The 20240-nt window shown below is 36.5% G+C and overlaps 1 protein-coding gene across 9 annotated transcripts in view; it reads left to right on the top strand.

The window, feature by feature from the left end:
- The window catches only part of LOC105445793 (vinexin-like), a 100729-nt gene that overhangs the window by 33490 nt on the left and 46999 nt on the right, over positions 1-20240 (top strand). For 3 of the 9 annotated variants that reach the window (XM_030979951.1, XM_030979952.1, XM_030979944.1), the window contains 10 exons: positions 92-479; positions 2392-2466; positions 4320-4510; positions 5203-5278; positions 6344-6382; positions 8894-8953; positions 10591-10615; positions 11457-11568; positions 12228-12268; positions 12815-12954. In XM_030979951.1, coding sequence (XP_030835811.1) covers positions 92-479; positions 2392-2466; positions 4320-4510; positions 5203-5278; positions 6344-6382; positions 8894-8953; positions 10591-10615; positions 11457-11568; positions 12228-12268; positions 12815-12954 — 1147 coding nt within the window. Of the gene's footprint in view, positions 1-91; positions 480-2391; positions 2467-4319; positions 4511-5202; positions 5279-6343; positions 6383-7062; positions 7069-8893; positions 8954-10590; positions 10616-11456; positions 11569-12227; positions 12269-12814; positions 12955-20240 lie in introns of all 9 variants that reach the window. The other 6 variants (XM_030979945.1, XM_030979946.1, XM_030979947.1 and 3 more) reach the window with 6 other exon arrangements.

The raw sequence follows: 20240 nt of genomic DNA, 5'->3' as shown, positions 1-20240 counted from the left end.
GGATTTTAGGCCTTCTGTGATGTTTTAGTTCACAAAAGGGTTTCAGATTCATCTTCCAGCTCTAATAAATGTATTTTCTTCTCTCACACAGACCTACTCATCACCTGCTGCTCATACATGGAGCCCTTCCAATCAGGGGGTTACCTCCCCTCACCCAATCACCCCTCAATCCAACCAACCGCAGTACACACAACCCATGGCTGTAGACACCCTCCCAGACCCCTCCCACATACTCTCCCCTGGGTATGTTTCACCCCGCTCCCCAAGCCAACAACCCCACCCCCCTCCACCACCTCAGTTTGCTGGGGAGGGGCCTGCCTCTCCCCGCCCTCCAGTCTCAAGAGCTGTGCCTGTGAGCCCCGCTGGGGCAGTGCCTTATCAACCAGGGGGGCCAGTGCCGGTTGAAGGAATGTCCAATGGGTATGGCTTCTTACCAGCCAGTGCTGTGTTGTCTGGATCACCAGGTGCTATTCAATCAGGTGAGCTCCCTCCCTCCTTCTTGAGCGCACAGTAGTTTAATACTCTCCTTTAGTAGGCATTAATAAACTGCTGGTGGAAGGTATGTCTGGGAATGCCTACCAGACAGCTGGGGAGTGTTTTCACAAAAACTAAGATCAACTTTAAGTTGGACTTAAGTATGGCAGGCTGTTCATGCCACTATTTTTTCTTATCATTTACTGGCATTGGTTTCTCAAGGAACGTACCAATCAAGGTCACAAATCTAGAGAATTTACATTTTTTGAAAGTTTATCATTGAAGGAAAAAATATTATCTAAAGATCATAATTGAGAGACCAATGGAGAGAGTGACCAGTGGCATGAATGGCCTGCCATAGTTAAGTCCAACTTGAAGTTGATCTTAGTCTTTGTGAGACACCCCCCTGTTCAACCTTTTTATACAGTTGGCTGCTTTGCATTGAGAGCATGAAGAATAGGACAGTAAAAGAAGAATAGAGAAATGTAGGAGGATAGTAAGGTCTGGGGGTAGGTCTGGGGGTGTTTCACAAAGCCTTTTTTTTCAATGACAAATGACAAAAATCAGTGACAAACCTGCTGATAACCAATCAGAAGCAAGGATTTCAGTAGCTCATAACTCATAACAACGCCCCCCAGATTTCAAATCAAAGAAAGGGATGGAGAAAAGGTTAATAGGAGAAGTTGGAAAAGAAAGAACTTTTAAAAAGAGGTCAATGGACTGTTGCATATAAATAGTGGCACAAAACATAGATAATGCAAAAGTAGCTTCGTAAGGAAAAAAAAGGTTAACAATTTGAATTATATACAAAAGGTAAAGGTTCTGCTAAAATGCATAGACAGATGCTCAATATTATTTGAATAGATACATGTAGTAAAAGTAACACTTGAATACTTTTAAATGCATTAATAATATCTGTGGCTTTTAGATCAAGTACCGGGTAACTCTTTATACATATAGGTGCAGGAACAAATATAAAAATCTATTGAATTGGGCGACATTCAATGTAAATTGTTCATAAGATTCAAATTTGAAGATATACAAGTACATACATATATATTACTATTACTGTGGGGGGGGGGGGGGTAATAGTGGTTAGAAATTCTTCACAAATGTCGGAATCTCAAATTTAAAAAAAAATGGCATGACTTCATTGTGTGTTGCATGGGAGATGTTTATGCTATTCACTGGATTGATATCACGCGTATTAAAGTCATGCATTCAAAATTGTCTGTGGGTTGCAAAATTAGGGAAAATAATGATTGAAATGTAGATAAAAAAAAAGGAGTCAAGACAATGAAATGGCATGAAATGGCATTGTTATGGGACAAAAACACCTTTGAATCTGTTTCTAAATCTCTAAAAGAAGAAGTGGCCCCCTGTGAATATATTTTCCTTCGTCATACAAGGTACATGCCTTTGATTATTAGCCGAAATTGTCAAATTGCAGTAATTACAAAATGATGATTTGGAGAGCATTTCAAATTAAAAAGCATGCAATAAAACATAATATATAATATATATATATATATAACAAATGCATTTCAGATATAGATTAACTTTAGATTGCATATTTGTAGATGATATTAATTTGCATAGATGTACATGTATGACTTCTTTCTTGGAAAGAGCATTCTGTATAGCTGTCTGAGAACCAATGCATACTTGCCTGAACTGACTTGTAATTACCTTTCATACTTAAATATATATTATATTCTTTGTTTTTGTAATTTTTAATAATCCTGTATATTTAATCCAGTGCATTTGATGAAATATCAATATTAACTCCTAATAATTCCATCCTTCTTCCATCTTTCTCATTTGTGCATCTCTAATTTCCCTTCATTTACACCACCAACTATCATATGCCAATTATAACCAACTTGATACCGGTAATGGTTGCCTATGGGGGCGTAGATTTGTTGACATGGGGTCAACAGCCAGGCCCCGCCCTGTCTACGTCGACCAATGGCAATTCCACGATCATCCTTGGTGAGACGTTGAATGTTGAAATGTCTGTCCATGTGGCATTAAAGAAGAAAAAGATTAGCAAAGCTTAAAGCAAAGCAATTTCTGCCACTTTTGTTTTTATATTTGTAATTGCACACACACCAAATAATGATTCTTACAACTTTCCACTAAAAGTAGATACATGTAGTTTCATTTATTGCTGCAGGTGTTTTGTTTTTGTTTTCCATGTAGGAAAGTTGAAGTGTCTGTAGATAGAAAAAGAAAGTTTTTTTTAGACTGTAGACATAGACCCGAATTCACAAAGGAGGTTGGTAGCCAAACCTAGGTTTATGTGCGTCATATAATGCATTTCAGACCAAGGTTTGTCTGAACCTTGGTCTGAAACGTACCGAAACGCGTCATATGACGCACATAGACCTAGGTTTGTCGACAAACCTCCTTTGTGAATTCGGGCCATAATGTTTGTGTGACATTCTGTGTCCATGTTCATATTCCCTGTATTTTAGAAATGTTCATATTACCTCATTAGGGTTTTTACCTGTCATTTTTCTGTACGTAGCTAGAGGTCTTGTAGTAACTCCCAAATGACTAGTCACTTATTTAATATATATGCTACCTATTGCCCCCCCCCACCTCACACCCTCCTATAACAAATAATATAAAAAGAACTCTTAGAATGTTAAAATGTTAGAAGGGGCCCATTGCATTTGTGTCCCTAATAAGTTAGTGTGGAGCCCTGCATATAAAGCAATGTCAGTATACCTCATCACAATTTATGCACATAATGCTAGCTTCTGATTCTGTGTATTAAAGCCCCACTGCACTACTTATAGCTACTTGCGCCCTCTATATAGTAAACAATGCCTAATCGGTACCTGTTGATCCCGTTGATCCCCCATGATGCCCTTCTTCTTATGTGAATTGAGAGCTGATTTGATGAGACAACCACCTGCCAGTGACCTCGTAGGGAGGTCTAATCCCTCCATGCCAAACTAGTGCAGAGGGGTTTTAATGTGTCAGACTTGATAGTTTCTTTAACTTTGTGTACATTATTTCTACCATTGTTATCTATCTGTTTGCATTTGTATTTGTATTTGGTCGCATTAAAGAAATAACTTCTACCGGTAATCAGTTCATCCCTAAACCTCTCATCTTCGCATTACTTTAACAATCATAAGAATGAAAATCCATCTTCATGAATGTCATAAGAATATTAACACATTGGGAACAGTCATTCCATGTTTTTACACCCATATTATTCATGTTATATTAGAAGGAATTCTGATTATGCCTGCTTTAACGATGCCCCTCCATCCACATGCATGTTCATAAAAAAAGATTCATTATAATATGTGTCATACTGCCTTGCATGCCATTTGATCTATGTTCACCATGTCTAGTAAATTCATAAGATTAAATTACTCACAATTTACAAAACTGAATTTGTTATTCATTTTAAAGAACACAAGCTTGAAATTATAAAGGTGTGCAGTTGAATTTCAAAAAATAAGAAAGAATTGTTTGAAAAGAAGTGACAGAAGTGAGCAAGATAAAATGTGAAATATGTATTGTCTAAAAATGATCGAAAGTAAATTTATATCATCCAAATTCATTTAAGATTATGCAGAAAAAGTTTAACTTTCACCATTTCCATATTATTATAATTTATATATCCTTTTTTTTTTTAGTGAAACACTAGATGTATCTTGAAGCAGATATTGATATGTTTAACATCTAGCAATTTTGTTTCATAGCTTATACATGTATGTATATTACGTAGATAGATATAGATAGATAGTTTTTGTGAAGCTTGTACATAATGATCAGTGTTATGATATGTTCTTCTAAACATAGAATGTTTCCTCCATTTATAGATCCATCAAACCTTCCTCCCGGTGCACTGTTCCAGAAACAGACAATAGAGGGCGATGTTGTGCACACCGATACTTTCTACCCAGTACAAGGTGTGACAAGAAAAACATCCACTGTGGTGAAACATGAAGCACCAAACTACGAGGGTATCGGCCCAAGGGACAAAGATGGATTACCACTAGGTCTGAGACAGGTTGGTCCATTGCTTGATTCTTCTTCTTTTTCTTCGCTATAAGTACAGGCCACCGTCGGGTGTATTCTTGTACTGATGTAGGTGCTGAGCAGGTGTATATACAGTGTCTCAATAAAAGATCTACAATGAACTATGTGCAGCTGAAAAGACATCCGTAGCTTAACAGAGCTGGATCTTGAGTACCTCTCTCTTAAAGCTTGGCAGAGAGGTATAGGTGACGGCGACCTGCGGTAGTGAGTTCCAGAGCCTGGTGTTATCTGGAAAGAAGCTCCTTTGAAGAACTTATGTCCGAGCATATGGCACTTGGAGTTTCTGGTCATGGCCTCTTTGCTTCCTGTCTTGTCTTTGCCAGATATTCGTTCGTTTATTAATTTCATTTTAATAACAAACACAGCAAAAGCAAATAAGCATACAAGTACATATATACATACATGCTAAGGCAGAGAATGTTCAGTTTATAACTTCAAATGAAATAGGAGAACAAAGGAAAAGCCCTTAGTGGCCTTGTTCAAAAAATTCTCCTGAATATTATAATTCATAATACTGAGTACATATTAGTTAAAGATATCACTAAAGACAGCGATAAACACAATATAAAGACATTGAAGATAATGCTGTTGATGTACGCATAGAGCAAGCAACGTATTTTATGGATAACCTACTTTCTTCCATTTGTTTTTTGTTTTTGGTAGCATGTAAAAGAAGACAACAGACACGACTGGTACAAGGAAATGTTCAAGTCTATTCATAAACAAGACAGAGATGAAGGTAAGATATCACATGCAGCCTCCTCTCTTAAATGTCTCTTATTCCTATCCCATACCTAGTAATCCCCTTCCGAAAACCTACATCTATTTCTAGGGTGCTCCAGCATTTGGTCTGGTGACCTAGTGTTGTACATTTATTTGCAGCATGGTATCCAATAGCATTCCAACCATGTCAGACATTATCCCCACCTCCCCTCTTCTTAATCTATGTTACCACCCTCAATCGCACTCGGCCAGTTCACTTTGTTATGCCTCCACCCACTAAAGGTCATTTCCTATACTGAATTAAGGGTGGAGGTATATAGGAGATAAAGTCACATCTGTCTTGTTTCTTATTTTTGTTACTAACTAAATCACTAAAATGCTGAGCATCTGGTGTTTACATTTTACATTTTACACTGATGTTTTCTTAAATAAGAATGCATAAGGCAGTTTAATTTAAAGCATGGTCTGGTATTGTTATAGAATGAGTTGCACAATGCTTTTTCATTTGAAATAAAATATCACTGTTATGGCATTGCACCAAGGTTTGACAACACCAACACTTTTTAAGTTTTTGAATTTGTTCAGCAAAAGTTCGATTTTCTAATGAGTTTTAAAAGTAATTAGACAGAAAGCATGTGATATTAATTTAGATATTAATAATTTGCAACCCACCATTGAATTTAAAGCTAAAAGCCAAGTAAGGAATATTATGCCCTTTCATAAAATTGTAACATGACTCTAGTTAAATGTTGTGTGTGAGGTACATGAAATACAACATGTTATTCAGCAGTTCACATAACTGGTGTATATGTAGGTAAAATAATTAAAAGTATATTCCATGATGTCATGCTATACATTGATCTTAATGGATTTATATACAAATGAATGAGTAAGAGGGTGTATTTACAAAATACTATCTGATAGTAAAATGATACACATACATGTAGAGAATGATGGTATAAAGTAGCTTATTAATAATTGTGTACCAAGTTTTAACTTAGTCAACTGGTAAAGTATTCTCACCCTTCCATATTGTTGCCATCTACCTCCCTTCTCCTTTCATCTATTTTCTTTCTTCCAGATGATAGTGATGATATTTCAATCTCACAGAATGTAGAAGGTTATACAAATATTTTATAGTTGGAGTCATTTTTAGCTTTACCATAATCCATCAGCTTCATTTTTGTCCATGTGGTTTAACACAAGCAGCTTTCCATACATCTCATGGCAATTCATTTGTCCCAGTCTTCAGTGAAAGTATTGTAAATAATTAAGTTTCTCAATGTGAAATCTTGTTTATATGTTGTACTATTAATTTGCTAATAATATATTTGAATATCAAATAAAAAAGAGTTGTTGATTGTGCAGCCATTTGGGAAATTGAAAAAAGGATTTTTTGAAAATTCATTTAGACATCAATTGCAAAATTCATGTAACTTGTACAAATATACATCTCTTTAAAGTTGAAGAAAAAATTATTATCGGGATCGCTGTAATTTTGAAATATAAAATGTTGTTTATATCATCACCATACAGAAGCCATCACAAGGCCCCTGGCCTGCGTGGACGGCATAAGTCAAAATGTTGTTATCCATATGGGCTTTGTTTAGTATCTTAATAAGAATGGAAGCATTTACCAGTAGATAGGATTTAAGATATCAACTACATTGTATAATAACCCTTGATGATACCAAGTGTTGACTGAAGACAATTTTTTTGTTCTCCCATTCATTTTGTATTCACCATTCATACGGAATACAATAATGTTCACTCAAACTTGCTCCGTATATAAATCAAAAGATAATGGTAAGTGAGTTATACACATTCAGTGTTACATTAGTTAATGACTGAAGGCTGTATGTCTATAGATGCTTGTATTGATAGTTAAACTGACTGGAAATATTGTGTTGTAGAGTCTTTGGACCAAAATATAAATCACATTTTTTACCATTTCAAATTATAATTGCAACTCAGTTTACCTGTAAATTGAGTTGAGTAGTCTGTAACAAAAAGAACGCAAATTTCTAATGATGGAAATTTATGTGTGTAATATATTGCTAAATTTCGCTCAACACATTTGCAAACAAATGGTTACTATTTTGCTTGAAACTCTCCGATATTTCAGAATGGATTGTATGCAAACCCAGAGAAGAAGAAACAAATTCTCCAAAATGTTGAATAGATGAGAGGTACTGCAAAATTGAAGAATAGCATTGACCATTATGATGAGTGCAATACAAAAAAGCTTTGGTATCTCATCATCAATAGTACCTATACATTGCAATAAATCAAAGCTGTTATTAAGCATCCTTCTTCCAGGCAGTTAAGCTAATCACACGGAGTAAAGTCTTTTTGCCAGGCATCCGATACCTTTCCTTGATCAATACTAGCTTGCTAGCATCTTGAGTTGTAGAAGAACTGAATCATTGAATGGTATATCCTTTATCAATTGTATTTCAAGTAAAATTTGAACATGAATACTAAAGCTAAATTAGCAAGATGTGTAGACATTAACCTTGAAGTAAATTGCTGTGATCTAAAAAAAAAACTGGTGGTGGAGGAAAAGATTCTTGCAGCCTCTTTTTTTAATTTTTCTCTTGACATATCTCTATTTTTTTTTTAATTGCTTCAAAAATAATTGTTTAAATTATTTAAAACTTACGTTTTTTTAAAGGCCTTTGGGTTAAGCTTTTGATCAAATTAATCCTAAGCAAGAAAATATGTTTCATTTAAGATTGCACATATGACTGTGTTATGGTTTGTGTTTGTTTCTGTGAATCTTGTGCTTGTTACTTGTTGCATTCATTTTGTGTTTGTGTTACCCCTCTGCCATGAACTAATACTAAATTTGTCCTCTTTTTTTTTATTTCTACATTATTATTTCGAATTTTTGGAGTGATTGTAGGCTTTCAGTTTCCCCTTTGGTACCTTCTCTTTTGCATATTTGTTTAATGTTGTTTTTTAAAAACTGCTAAGCTTTATGTTCTGTTTGGCAGAAGTTCATTGATATCTGACACCATATCTAAACCATGTTCGGGTTCATTTAATCCAGCTGGAAAATCAATATTGCTTAATATAAAATGATTTTTAATCTTCACAGCATTGATAGCGTAGATTTTAAGCAAAAGGTCATTCCCATTTTACTTAAGTTCCTTTTATTGCAAATATTGCTTATATTCACTGAAAAGTATTGAACGTATTATGATTTGCCAAAACTGTAAATGTGGATTTTGTGCCAGATTTAGATATTTATTTCGTCTTTGTTCTGAATAAAAAAGAAAGCTTACCAATAAGTTTATTGCTAATTAATGAAAATTAAAGTATGCACATACATGTATATCTGTCATATTTTACAAATGCTGTTACAGTAAACAGAGTAATTTTTAAGGAAGAAAACAGTTATTATGGTACTTAAAAATAATTTAGTCTCAAAATTTTCAAATCAAATGACCCATTTTCTACTTACACCGATTTCATCTTTGTATTAAGACTAAAGATTAAAAACTTTTTATGATTACACGAAAGCACCTTCTTGCACTAAAGGCATGATTTATGTTCCCTACTTGTAGTGAAGCTAGATTATATTGGTGGCTTGCTTCATGCTATTGTTTTATTTCCCTTTGTTATGTAGATGACAGCTCTGATAGCGTGTTTATGAGTGAGAGTGATGTAATGCATGCACCTGCCAAAGGTGAGATCAGTGTGCAATGTTTAGATTAGTAGTTTAGATTATAGCATACCGTAGCTTAGTTCTTTTAAAGCCCCACTGCACTTCTTCGAGCTACTTGCGCCCTCTATATAGCAAACAATGCCTAATTGGTGACCATTGGTCCCCCATGATCCTCTTTGTCTTATGTTAATAGAGAGCTGATTTGATGAGATAACTACCTGTCAGTGACCATGCAGGGTGGTCTAATCCCTCCTGGCTAAACTAGTGCGGTGGGGCTTTAATAGTCACCTTGCATAACTCAGTTCACAGACTGGATCTATAGAAGTGTCAACGTTTAAGTTATGTTTTTAACAAAATAATAACAAATAAATAAAAATAAATATTAACGTCATTGGGTCACGGAATGAAAAAGTTTTTTTTGGTTCAGCACCACAATTTTGTTGTATTCTCATGTATTAAAAAGATAACAATGAATTGTTCAGAATAAAGAGTTGATATTTGGCATTCCATAAACAGGCAGACACATTCTATGCACTTACATGGGGATGGGGTTAAAGCCTGGCCTATATAAACCTTTATATGTATTATGTGCATTTGGAAATTGATAACAAACTTACAAGTAGAAATGTAGATGATTTTGTACCACAAAGTGCTCTCTGATGTTTAATAAGGATGCTAATAATAACAATATCAGGTATTTAGGAGTGCTAAAATCAAAAGGTACAATAACGCTTACAAAATTACAGAATGTGAAGAGAAACATGAAATACAAACTCAGCAGACTAATGAAAAAGGTAATTTAGAAATAGTTTTCTCATATACATTTACGTTTCAAATTTTGTTGTTTAATACCCTACAGGATATTTGTTTTGAACCACTTTTTTTGTTAGATTATAGTTTTCTGTTTTATACCCTTCTAACAAGCCTTATCTGCTCTCTAGCAATAGATGGTGATGGGCATGCATGACCTTTGGCCCTATCTGCATGTTTGGTGAATGCATATTCTTAACCAGTTGATGCATATTCATAACCAGTGGATGCACATTTATAACTAGTGATGAACATTTATAGCTAGTGATGCACATTTATAACTAGTGATATATATTCGTAACCAATGGATGTATATTCATAACCGGTGGATGCACATCTATAACTAGTGATGTGTGTTCATTATTAGTGGAAAAACTCTATTTATCACCATACTTGTGAAATGTTGACTACCGGTAACCAAACTCTTGATGAAACTGATTTTACTTTAAGTCAGGCTATTGTCATAAGCCAGTCCGAATTGAAAGTACAAATTTACCAAATTGTGACCGGGATTTGATTATATCTAATATGTTGTATGTTCATTTACTCACATTATTTAAAGCATTTGCTTTGATGATTGGGTTGATGATGCTTCTAAATTGATATGTTGCAAAAGTTGTGTAAATAAAATGATATACATGAAAAAATATATTACCCCTCAAATTTACCAAATGATAATCTTGTCCATTTTGGAGGAAAATTAATGGGTGGACATTGCAGTCTAGCTTGACAAGACAATAAAGATTCAATGTAGGCTACTACAAATTAAACATAATTGAGAATCAGGAAAACCTTGCTCATTTTAAAATATTAATAAAGCTTTTTTTTAATCCCCTATCACATGGCAGATGACTGGAAGAAAGAAGATCCTAGGTGAGTCGTATTCCTTGAAGAACTTGACTCTTCAATATCTACATTTTCATCTTCATTATGCATAATTTTTACAGTCTATGAATGATTTTAATGAAATCAAATCAGCTGGGAATCAATTAAGGTACTGTCAGAGTTTTTTATTCTAATATTAGTAACAGTGCTCTTGTAAATTGTATTTTAGAAAACAAAACAGTGACAAATTTTTAGGTATGTGTGTTGTTATTGATAATGAAAAGGGCCATTTTATATATAGTGCAAAAGTAGTAAAATCCTACACATGTACTGTGTCCTCATGTGTATAAGAAGATGATAACTTCAAGATTTTGTTGTTGTAAATCTTACTCAACTTTCATTTATCAAATCCATTAGAACCTCATTAATGAAATATTTTTATTTAAAATCATCAAACTATACAAATAATACATAAGTAAGATGCAACAAACTTCCCTTCTCCCATCAATGATGGGCGAACTATCTTTCATCACATGATTTACTTTTGACCAATTGTAGCGCAAGATTCTTTGTATGTGGAATATAATAAGAATCACCCACACAAGGTACCTGTGGAACACGCCCAAGGTGATAGCTGAGGGTGTTTGGACTGTTTTGAAGGTACTGAGTGTGGGTAATTTTAGTAATGCCCAAACAAAATGATGTGTATTTTTTGTTTTCTAAGATTATGTTTTATTTGTTTTATAATATGATGTTTTATAATATGATTTTACTATTTTGACTGGTCATAAGCATTTGATAATGCTTGGTCACGTGTACACTCTCAACCAATCATTTGATTAGGATCCACGTCATCATGTTATATTGACTGTTACTGTTGTTTCCTCAGGAATACTGAACCAGAGACAGTGGTTAAGAACACACCTTCATATCGTGTACAGCCGGGTAGAATACAGAACTTTGTACCAGGAAAGTCAGCCCTAGCAGCTCATGAGAAAAGTGTAAGTAGCTCTAAAGCCCTCAGGTTTGCATCTAAATATATTATCTTATTCCAAATTTGTATATGTAATCAAACACATCAATTTAGTTTTTGTGTTACTCCCGGTAATCACTTTAATGAGTCATTGAACTCATGGGGAGTGTTTCACAAAGACTAAGATCAACTTTAAGTTGGACTTAACTATGGCAGGCTGTTCATGCCACTGGCTGCTCTCACCATTATGATCCTCAGATAAAAGATTTGTGACCATGATTTGTACGTCCCTTGAGAGACCAATGCCAGTAAATGGTGAGAGCAAACAGTGGCATGAACGGCCTGCCATATTTAAGTCCAACTTAAAGTTGATCTTAGTCTTTGTGAAACACTCCCCAGGTTTCCTATGTGAACCAATGGGTTCTATTTGACATCCCTGTCACACATACAAGACTGACATCACACCAACAATAGACCAAAGAAACACATGACATTACCCCGGATGGAAAGAATCGGTTGGTCTTGTGCTGTTGGTTTGGCGGTGTGACTAAGGCATTAAAGCCTATGGAACATAGAGAATTCAGTAGTCAATGGCTGAATGTTACCCACTTAATGTGAGCAAGGCTTGCACATTCAGAAGACCTGCTTCTTTCTTTAATACATGAAACTTTTTCTTTATTTTTCTAGGTCCAAGCAAAGAAAGATGGTCTACTTTATTATGAAGGAGGGTAAGTATTGTTTTTTTCACTCTGTTTCAATCTGGCATCTTCTTTAGAATGAAAATATTTACACATATTATTACATGAAGGCTACTAAAATGAAGCAATCACCAGCTACATTTCTGTCTGTCATTTGCAACAATATTGGACGAGTCAAAGAAGAGTCTAATATTGTCTTAGTGAAAGTAATATATTCTTCATCTTGTATCACACGAAAACATAGCCATACAATTTATTATTATTATCTGTATTAGTCTGACTAGCGAAATAACAAAATTTGACTTACCTCAGTAAATATGGCTTTGTTTTTGTGTCATATCATTATGATATCAATAGTTGAAGTTCTTGGATGACTGAGCAATACAAAGACTATATTGGTCGGTCATCCAGGTACTGCGCTAAAGATATTGAATACACTGATTTATTGTAGCACTCGGAAGCCTTATATGGATAATAATAATTGAGATTTGCTGTGCATCGTATGGAAAGGTTTTATATCTTCCTCTAATCTGTAACCGTAAACAAAGCACAAACTGCTTTTCTTTGCCTGACTAGCCGGCGTGGATCTGCTCCTGGCTCAGGCTCGGGCTATGCTTCTGATGATGAAGCTAGGAAGGGCTATCATACCTTCGTCAAATCTGGTGAGCTGCCCAATACATCTGGTTTCGGCTTCGGTGCTCCAAAGGCTCGTAGAGGTAAGCAAATAACCACACCCAGTAATATATTTCCCTCTGAATCCTGACATGAACTTTCAAAGCCAACCCAGCTTACCGTGTTGCTCTCACACTGTACGTTTCTTGTGTTTATGGGATTGGCTTTAATTTTTGTATCTACAAACAATTTTATGTTGTACTCCGTTTCTTTCGGAGAACCAGTTTTTTTTTTTTTTTTTTTTTTTTTTTAAATATGAAAGCTGATTTAGATTATGGCAGTACCAGTTTTTATGTGAAATAATTCAATCATTATGAAAAAATGCTATTCTGGTAAGAAAAGTGGCAGTATGACAGGGTGGACTGTATCAACAACCTTTAGAAAGTCAAACATTTCTGCATGTGCATCTAGCAAGTGAACGTCAGGAGAGATATACATTACACAGTCATGGGTGAAAGCTGTTTGAAGAGGCTGCGTGCCGCGCTGCCATTATTCGTTTTCATATTGAATGAAAGTGCTCTTTGGCAATGTGAACTGGATATGAGGATAACCACTTTGCAGGTCTAGGTCTGTTAACATGCGCTCAGGCTTCAGGATACCATGTGATCTTGTCGTTTGGGGAAAGGAATTTTAAGTTTCATGTAGTGGAGAAAGAGCAAGTTGTTCAAAGTCAATTAAAAGATGAGTTCCAATAATTAAAGAAGAAGGCAAACAGTATAGTTCTGCAGTGAAAGACTGTTACCTGAAAGATTTGTTTGAATAATTTTGTTTTCTAAAGTAGCACATTGGAGGTTGATGTATATTGTAAATTTTTAGAATTAGTCAAAGAATATTTCTTTAAATCAAAATTAAACAAATTCTAATAGAAGAGAGCCTTACGAAGAATTAATTGTTCTACCCATTTCAAATTGCTTACAATAAGTCACTGCTTTTTTGTCTTTTCCAGTTAGAATCATGAACAGAAAATGTTCGTAGTTTTTCAGTCTCATCAGCGCCTTTGATTAGGCAACTAGATATTGGCGCTTTATAAAAACCTGGATTGGATTGGATTGTGATTATAAACATTGACAAATGATTAAACAAGTATGAAATAACTGATATAACTATTAGATCAGTTTAGAAGATAAAATCAAGATTCTAACACAAATCGTGAAAAACATTAGTAGGTCATTAAGAATGTTGAAATGGATATTGAAATAAATTGAAGTTCATGTATATAAATTAAATATCAAGTCAAAGAATAGGAGTAACACTTAATAATAATAATAATAGTGAACATTTATAATGGGCCATGTCTGTCAAAAATGACGCTCCTGGTGCAGTTGTGTGGAAATTGTATAATTGTTGGCATATGACCATCAAGTAATTCAAGAAAGAAAGTAAAATAAGTTAAAGTTTAACATTCTTCAGGAGATATAGATACTTTAGATTATGAACAACGATGATTCCATGAGAGGTTTTTTTAATCCAGTTTGTCAGAGTGATTATTGCCTGTCTACCCCATGTGTGTAGAGCATGTTTAGATAAAGCATGAGATTACCTATTGCATAGTCTTGTTCTGCCTGAACTGTCTTCTTAATCTTCCAACAACTTCCCTTTTTATAAATGTAATGCTTTCTGGGAGAAATTTAAATTGTTTAAACATATTTGTGGCTTACACCCAGTAAAAAAGATCGATTGATCAATCTGTAATTGGAAAACAAGTCAGAAAAAAATCTTGGAACCAGCGGGATTTGAACCTACCATCTACTGCTTGCTGGGCAGCGACTCTACCACCGAGCCATCACTGGTCCATGGCATGGTCAGGATGAAGTAGAAACTTGCCTTTTATTTTCTCTTGAGATTACAAGACAATGGAAATTACTTGAAGGGTACCAATCACCTTCAAAACAATTTGTGTGTAGCTAGAGTGTATACAACCACTTGAATGACAACAACTTTACCTGACATATTTCTGTACATGTACATGTAGGTTGATGATTTTGTAAGGAGTATGACGGAAAAGAGAAGTATAATATAGGACCGTGGCTATGGAACCCAAGTTCATGCGCAATCTAATTTTTGTGAGCATGTTTGGGTGCATCTACTAGTCTACTCCAGTGTTGCATTAATGGTTACTAAGAGTGTTTTTCAACTTGCAGTATTTCTTTGAAGCAGTAATACTTGAAGCTCATATTTTGACTATAGTAAACATGTACATGTATCTACGGAGAACCCTTAGGCAAGTTGTATCCTTAGTTAAAAAGAAAAAATACAAATCAACCTTAGGGTTTGCGATTCCAATATTGTATTGTATTACCTATAGACTTGATATTTCAATTATATAATGTGCAGTCATATTTGCATAAGTGATGCACTAGGCTATGGAATATGTACTTAAGGTGATTCTTGAAAGTATAAAGTCTTCTACATGCAATTGAATTATTGTGCTTTGTGAGTAAAACTATGAGGTGAGGATGATTTACTACATTGTGTGACACTTGAATGAAATCTATAGGTACTAGTTTAATAGTGCTGAAAGATATTTCCATGAATAGAATGTAGTTCAAAGCACAAGTTAATATCGTTTAAGTGAGCAAACATAAATTGTTGGAATGGTAAAGATGAAGCAAAAGTATGCTGTTGGGTTATTTGTGAAAATTGTTAATTAATATTAGACCATATTTCATCTTAGAAAGTACACTACCATGAACTCTTCAAATATTATAATAAATAGATAACTTCAAAAAGAGTTACTTGTTGAATAAAAGTTGGTTTTCTTTATCATTAGACCCGCTTAGAGAATGTGTTTTCAAAATTTGTTATTTCTGTTTTTTATTAATTCTCAATTTCTTTTGTAAAGCCCATCATAATCACATATATCGTTTTCAATAGACAGACAAGTGTTATCACCCTTATATAACCTTTCTAATCTACACTATGACAAGCATTGTATTCATTGTACTCACTGTTGATCTCTTTTCAATGATATGACACCATCTATGTTAAAAATTTCTTCATATTAGTAATAGTAGCCGATAAATGAAATTCAGATTTTGAATTAGATATTATGCCATCTATTCAGTGATAACCTTGAAGAGAAATTGGATTTCAATGAACAGTTATGCATTAAATTTTCTGCCATCATGCTTATTCATCCCATAAATGATCCATTTTGTAAATATACATATATATAATCCATATTGTAAATACTAATTCTATATAGGACTGTTGTTAACACGTTAAACATTATTCAATATTAAAACATTAATGAGGCACTGCTTTATAGATTCCATGCACTTATAAGATTAAATTGTAGTAAAAGTAACCCATACCATTCATGAAATGACCCTAGTATTTAGATCATGCATACCTATCTCGCTTTCAATTCAATATAACATCACTATTAATCTTAACATATGTTTTTACCACTTCTTTTACTCTCACACATGCAGCCACAGATATTTCTTTTCCTACTAACAGCTCCCCAAATCTCCAAATGCATGTGGTAGGATATCAGAAAGTAGTAGATGGTGTATCAGGTTTCCTTAGTCCCACATATAGTTCCGCTGTGTGTGTGAAAGGGTGCAGTGATTACATACATGTAGGTAGCAGAGTTGACAGTGCAGAGGTTTGGGGTGGAGTTAAAACTCCAACATGCATGTCTACATCCTCAGCCCTAGCAGAAAGCGTCTGCTGTGATGTAACAGAGAAAGACATTGTTAATTGCTTGCTGAACCAGAATGAAATGGAAGCAGGTTTATCAGAAAGATTCAGAATGATTGCAAAACCTGCGAGGGGTGAAACAGAGACCACTTTGATGATATCCTCATATTGCCCTGTGGAGTATAGTGCCTTCAATGAATCCAGGATCATACCAAATCCTGGTGTGTTTAGGAAACCTCGTCTTGATGTTGGGGGCAGCCCAATGCCAGTGATGCCAACAAATCAAGATAACGATGAGGATGATGACAAAGCTCCTTACAGAGGCCCATCAAGACCAAGTCGTATCCAGTACCGCATCGATAGCAGTAGAGAGAAGGTCAAACACAAGAGATCCTCCTCTGCTCCCAGGTCTCTTGGTAGCGACGCTGACGGAGATGGACAGAGTAGGAAACCAATCTACCAACGGTCTGCAACGTCCTCTGGATCCTCTCCAGGAGTCGTCCGCTCTCCTGCAGCGGACCAGGAGTCCTATCATAAGTACGCTGCTGGTCTTCAACAAGCCTCACAGCGCACCAAGAGCTACCAGAACCTGGTCAACTTCTACTCCAACCTCAACAAACACATGGATGAAAGTGAGAAGAAAAAGGGTGACACCCTGGCAGAGAAGTACTTACCAAGCAATAGGCAACTGGAGAAGTTCTACAGCACTCTTCATCTCTACATGGAGATGGAAATGGCAGCTGAACATGGACAGACCTTTGTCAATGAAAACTTTGATGAACTGCGCTGGTCTGTGGACAAGGAGAGAGACTTCAAGAACAGAGAGCTGAATATAGACGATCTCCACAGTTTCTACACCAAGCTGCATTGCGGTCTGAATGTTGACAAGAAGAGTGAAGAAAAACTGGAGAAGTTGAAGAACAAGGTGTATGCTGAGAAGATTAAACAGGTGTCTCGGAAAGAAAAAGATGTTGGTAAGCTGCAAGAGCATTATGAAGGAATTTTTAGTGGAAGGAGTACACCTGCACCTAAAAGTCCTGTGCGAAACGCTGTCTCACTGCCTGCTACCCCTGTTAGACACAGGACACCTATACCATGGGAGGAGGAAGCTGTTACTGAACACCAGGAAAGACTCTCTGAACCAGAGCCATTAGCGGATCTTGATGACAAACCTGCAGTTCAAAAAGTCCATTCTTTGGACATGGAGACAGAGGTTGTACCAACAAAGACAGAGAGCACAGAGTCACGCCCACCATTTACCAGGTTTCTTAGTGAGCCAAACTGGAGGAGTAAACTAGCCAAGAAGTACAAGCAGTCGGTATATGAAGAAGATCTTTTGCTTATGCCTGCCCTGCTGAATGATGCGCGTCAGTGGGAACAATTTTCCTCAAGTGAGAATGAAAAGCTCCGGGACAAAGACTCATATTGTGAGTTTGTATCACCTGCTGAAGTGGAGGTGTCTCATTCTGATTGGAATGAAAGTAGTTCGCCTGTTCCAGTCCAAAGCACCAAGAAAGAACCCAATAAAAGTACCTCTCACCAAAGAACATACAGAAAGAAACATCTTGGTCGTCAAAAGTCACAGGAATCAGAAGCCACTGTTAAAGGAAATTCCAGTCAAAGGCCCTATCATCAGTCAAGCTCCTTTGAGCAAGATTCAAGTCCTCTAACCTTGAGGTCGAAGCCAATGAACACTGCAGAAGTGAAGCCCTTTCAGTGGTCTGAAGATCAGTCGGACTCCTCAAGTACAACACTACCAAATTTTGGCAGTCCAATCAATGTTCCACAGTCAACTTCACTGAATTCTAACAATAGTGATAGTAGGGAGCACAGAGACTTTAATCCTAGACCTCGACCATTCAGTAGTTCTCCTTCAGTCAGATCCAACATTGAGACAGTTAGTACTCTCTCGTCACTATCGTCATCCCCTGTTGTCAACACCAAAGAAAATACTGACTCACCAACCCCTACAATGGAATCATCAGAATTCACAGATGAACCAGTGCATTCTCCCACCCTTGACAGAGCAAGACTGAACCTTCCAATCAGGTCTTTGAGTGTGCCAGAAAGAATCCCGGCTGTAGTTGTTCACACTCCAAGTTCTGAAGAGGATGAATGGCTGGAGACCTATGACCAGGTGAAGAATGCATGGGAGGAATCTATATCAGCATTTGAAGCAAGAAAACTGGACAGGGAATGTGACAATGGTAGCAGCCAGGCTGACGGCTCTGTCCACAGTATTGGTGGGGCAGAAGGGGCAGAGACATCTAACCTAAGTCATTGGAACATGGATGACGACCTCCTAACCCGTTCTCTTCCTCGAAACTTCAAGTTAAATTATAAAAAGGGCCGTGACAAACTGATGAGGCAGGACAACAAGGCCAAAACTGAGGGTGAGTCGTGGGAAGTCTTCACAGAGCCTCAGGAAGATGAACTGTACAAGACAACCCCGACCACACCTGGGCCATTTGATGGAACAAAACCTCTTGAGACAGCTATCAAGATACCCAGAAAGTTGATGAAAGCAAAGCATGTTGAGGAGACAATGACACAATCTACTGACAAAGAAAGGGTGATGAAAGAAAAGAGTGTTCAAGAATCTTTAAGAAGCTTGACTATGTTAGACCCAGAGCCTAGACCAGTTAAAAGATCAACATCTTTGACAGGAAGAACCCTTAAAGCCAAAGATCATACAAAGGAATCAATACAATCCAATGATGTAACCATGAGCAAGACTTTGCCACATCAGTCAGCCAAGTATGATGACAATGAAAGCCAAAGAGAGAAGATGTTATGGAGAAGTCATGCTGAGAAAGGGCCGCCACCTCCATACAATCCTAATTGGACCAGCAAAGATCGTCACTCTTCAGCAAGGTCATCGCCTTTACCCAGACAACAGAGGAGGTCTGTGAAATCACATGTGCCTGTGAAGGAGGAGTTAAAGGAATGGGTTCATGCAACCAGGAAGAGCACTCAGAGCCGAACTAATCCAAGAAAGTCTCAGAATAAGCCCCTTGAGCAGAAAGTGAGGAAGTATAAGGAAGCTGCAGGAACTTTCTCCCGGCCACCTTCCTATGAGAAGGGAATAAGACGTAGCCAATCTTTGTCAGCGAAAGGCTCTTTGCTTGGATATCCCATTCGAAGTGCACAGTCCCATGAAGAGATGAACATGTCAGGACTGCCACCAAAAGCAGCATCAAGAGATGGAAGGGTTCCTGGTCGAAGAGGAAGCCAACCTATGGAACAAGTGCCTAAGGTACCTAGCAGCAGCAGCAGCTTAACAGATGGGATCCATCATCCAACCAGCAGAAACATCACTAATCTAACTTCATCCGAACGAAATAAAGAGCATCATCGTCAAGAAACACCTAACAGAGGAAGACAGGAAGTAAAGCAAGTGCCTGCTATGAACAAAGAGGACAGATACGATTCCAGGTTTACTGGGCAAGGTTCTCACTCCCATTATTTAAGTGTAGAGAGTAACAAAATGCTAAACAGCCCACAAAAGCAACGTCGACATAACCCCCAAAACATGATGCCAGAAGATCAGGTTTCAACTATGGACACCAACATGGGGATAAACAGGGATTCCTGGTCAGTGTCTGAGCTGTCTTCCCCATCTTTTTCAATAGCTGACAGCGACCAGCTACCCCCAAAGAATGTTACCAAATCAACCAAATGGCAA

Source organism: Strongylocentrotus purpuratus, unplaced genomic scaffold, assembly GCF_000002235.5.
Source record: "Strongylocentrotus purpuratus isolate Spur 01 unplaced genomic scaffold, Spur_5.0 spur5_scaffold_10, whole genome shotgun sequence".
NCBI lineage: Eukaryota > Metazoa > Echinodermata > Echinoidea > Camarodonta > Strongylocentrotidae > Strongylocentrotus > Strongylocentrotus purpuratus.
Note: the sequence above shows the minus strand (reverse complement) of the source record. Positions and strands in the feature narration are given on the sequence as shown.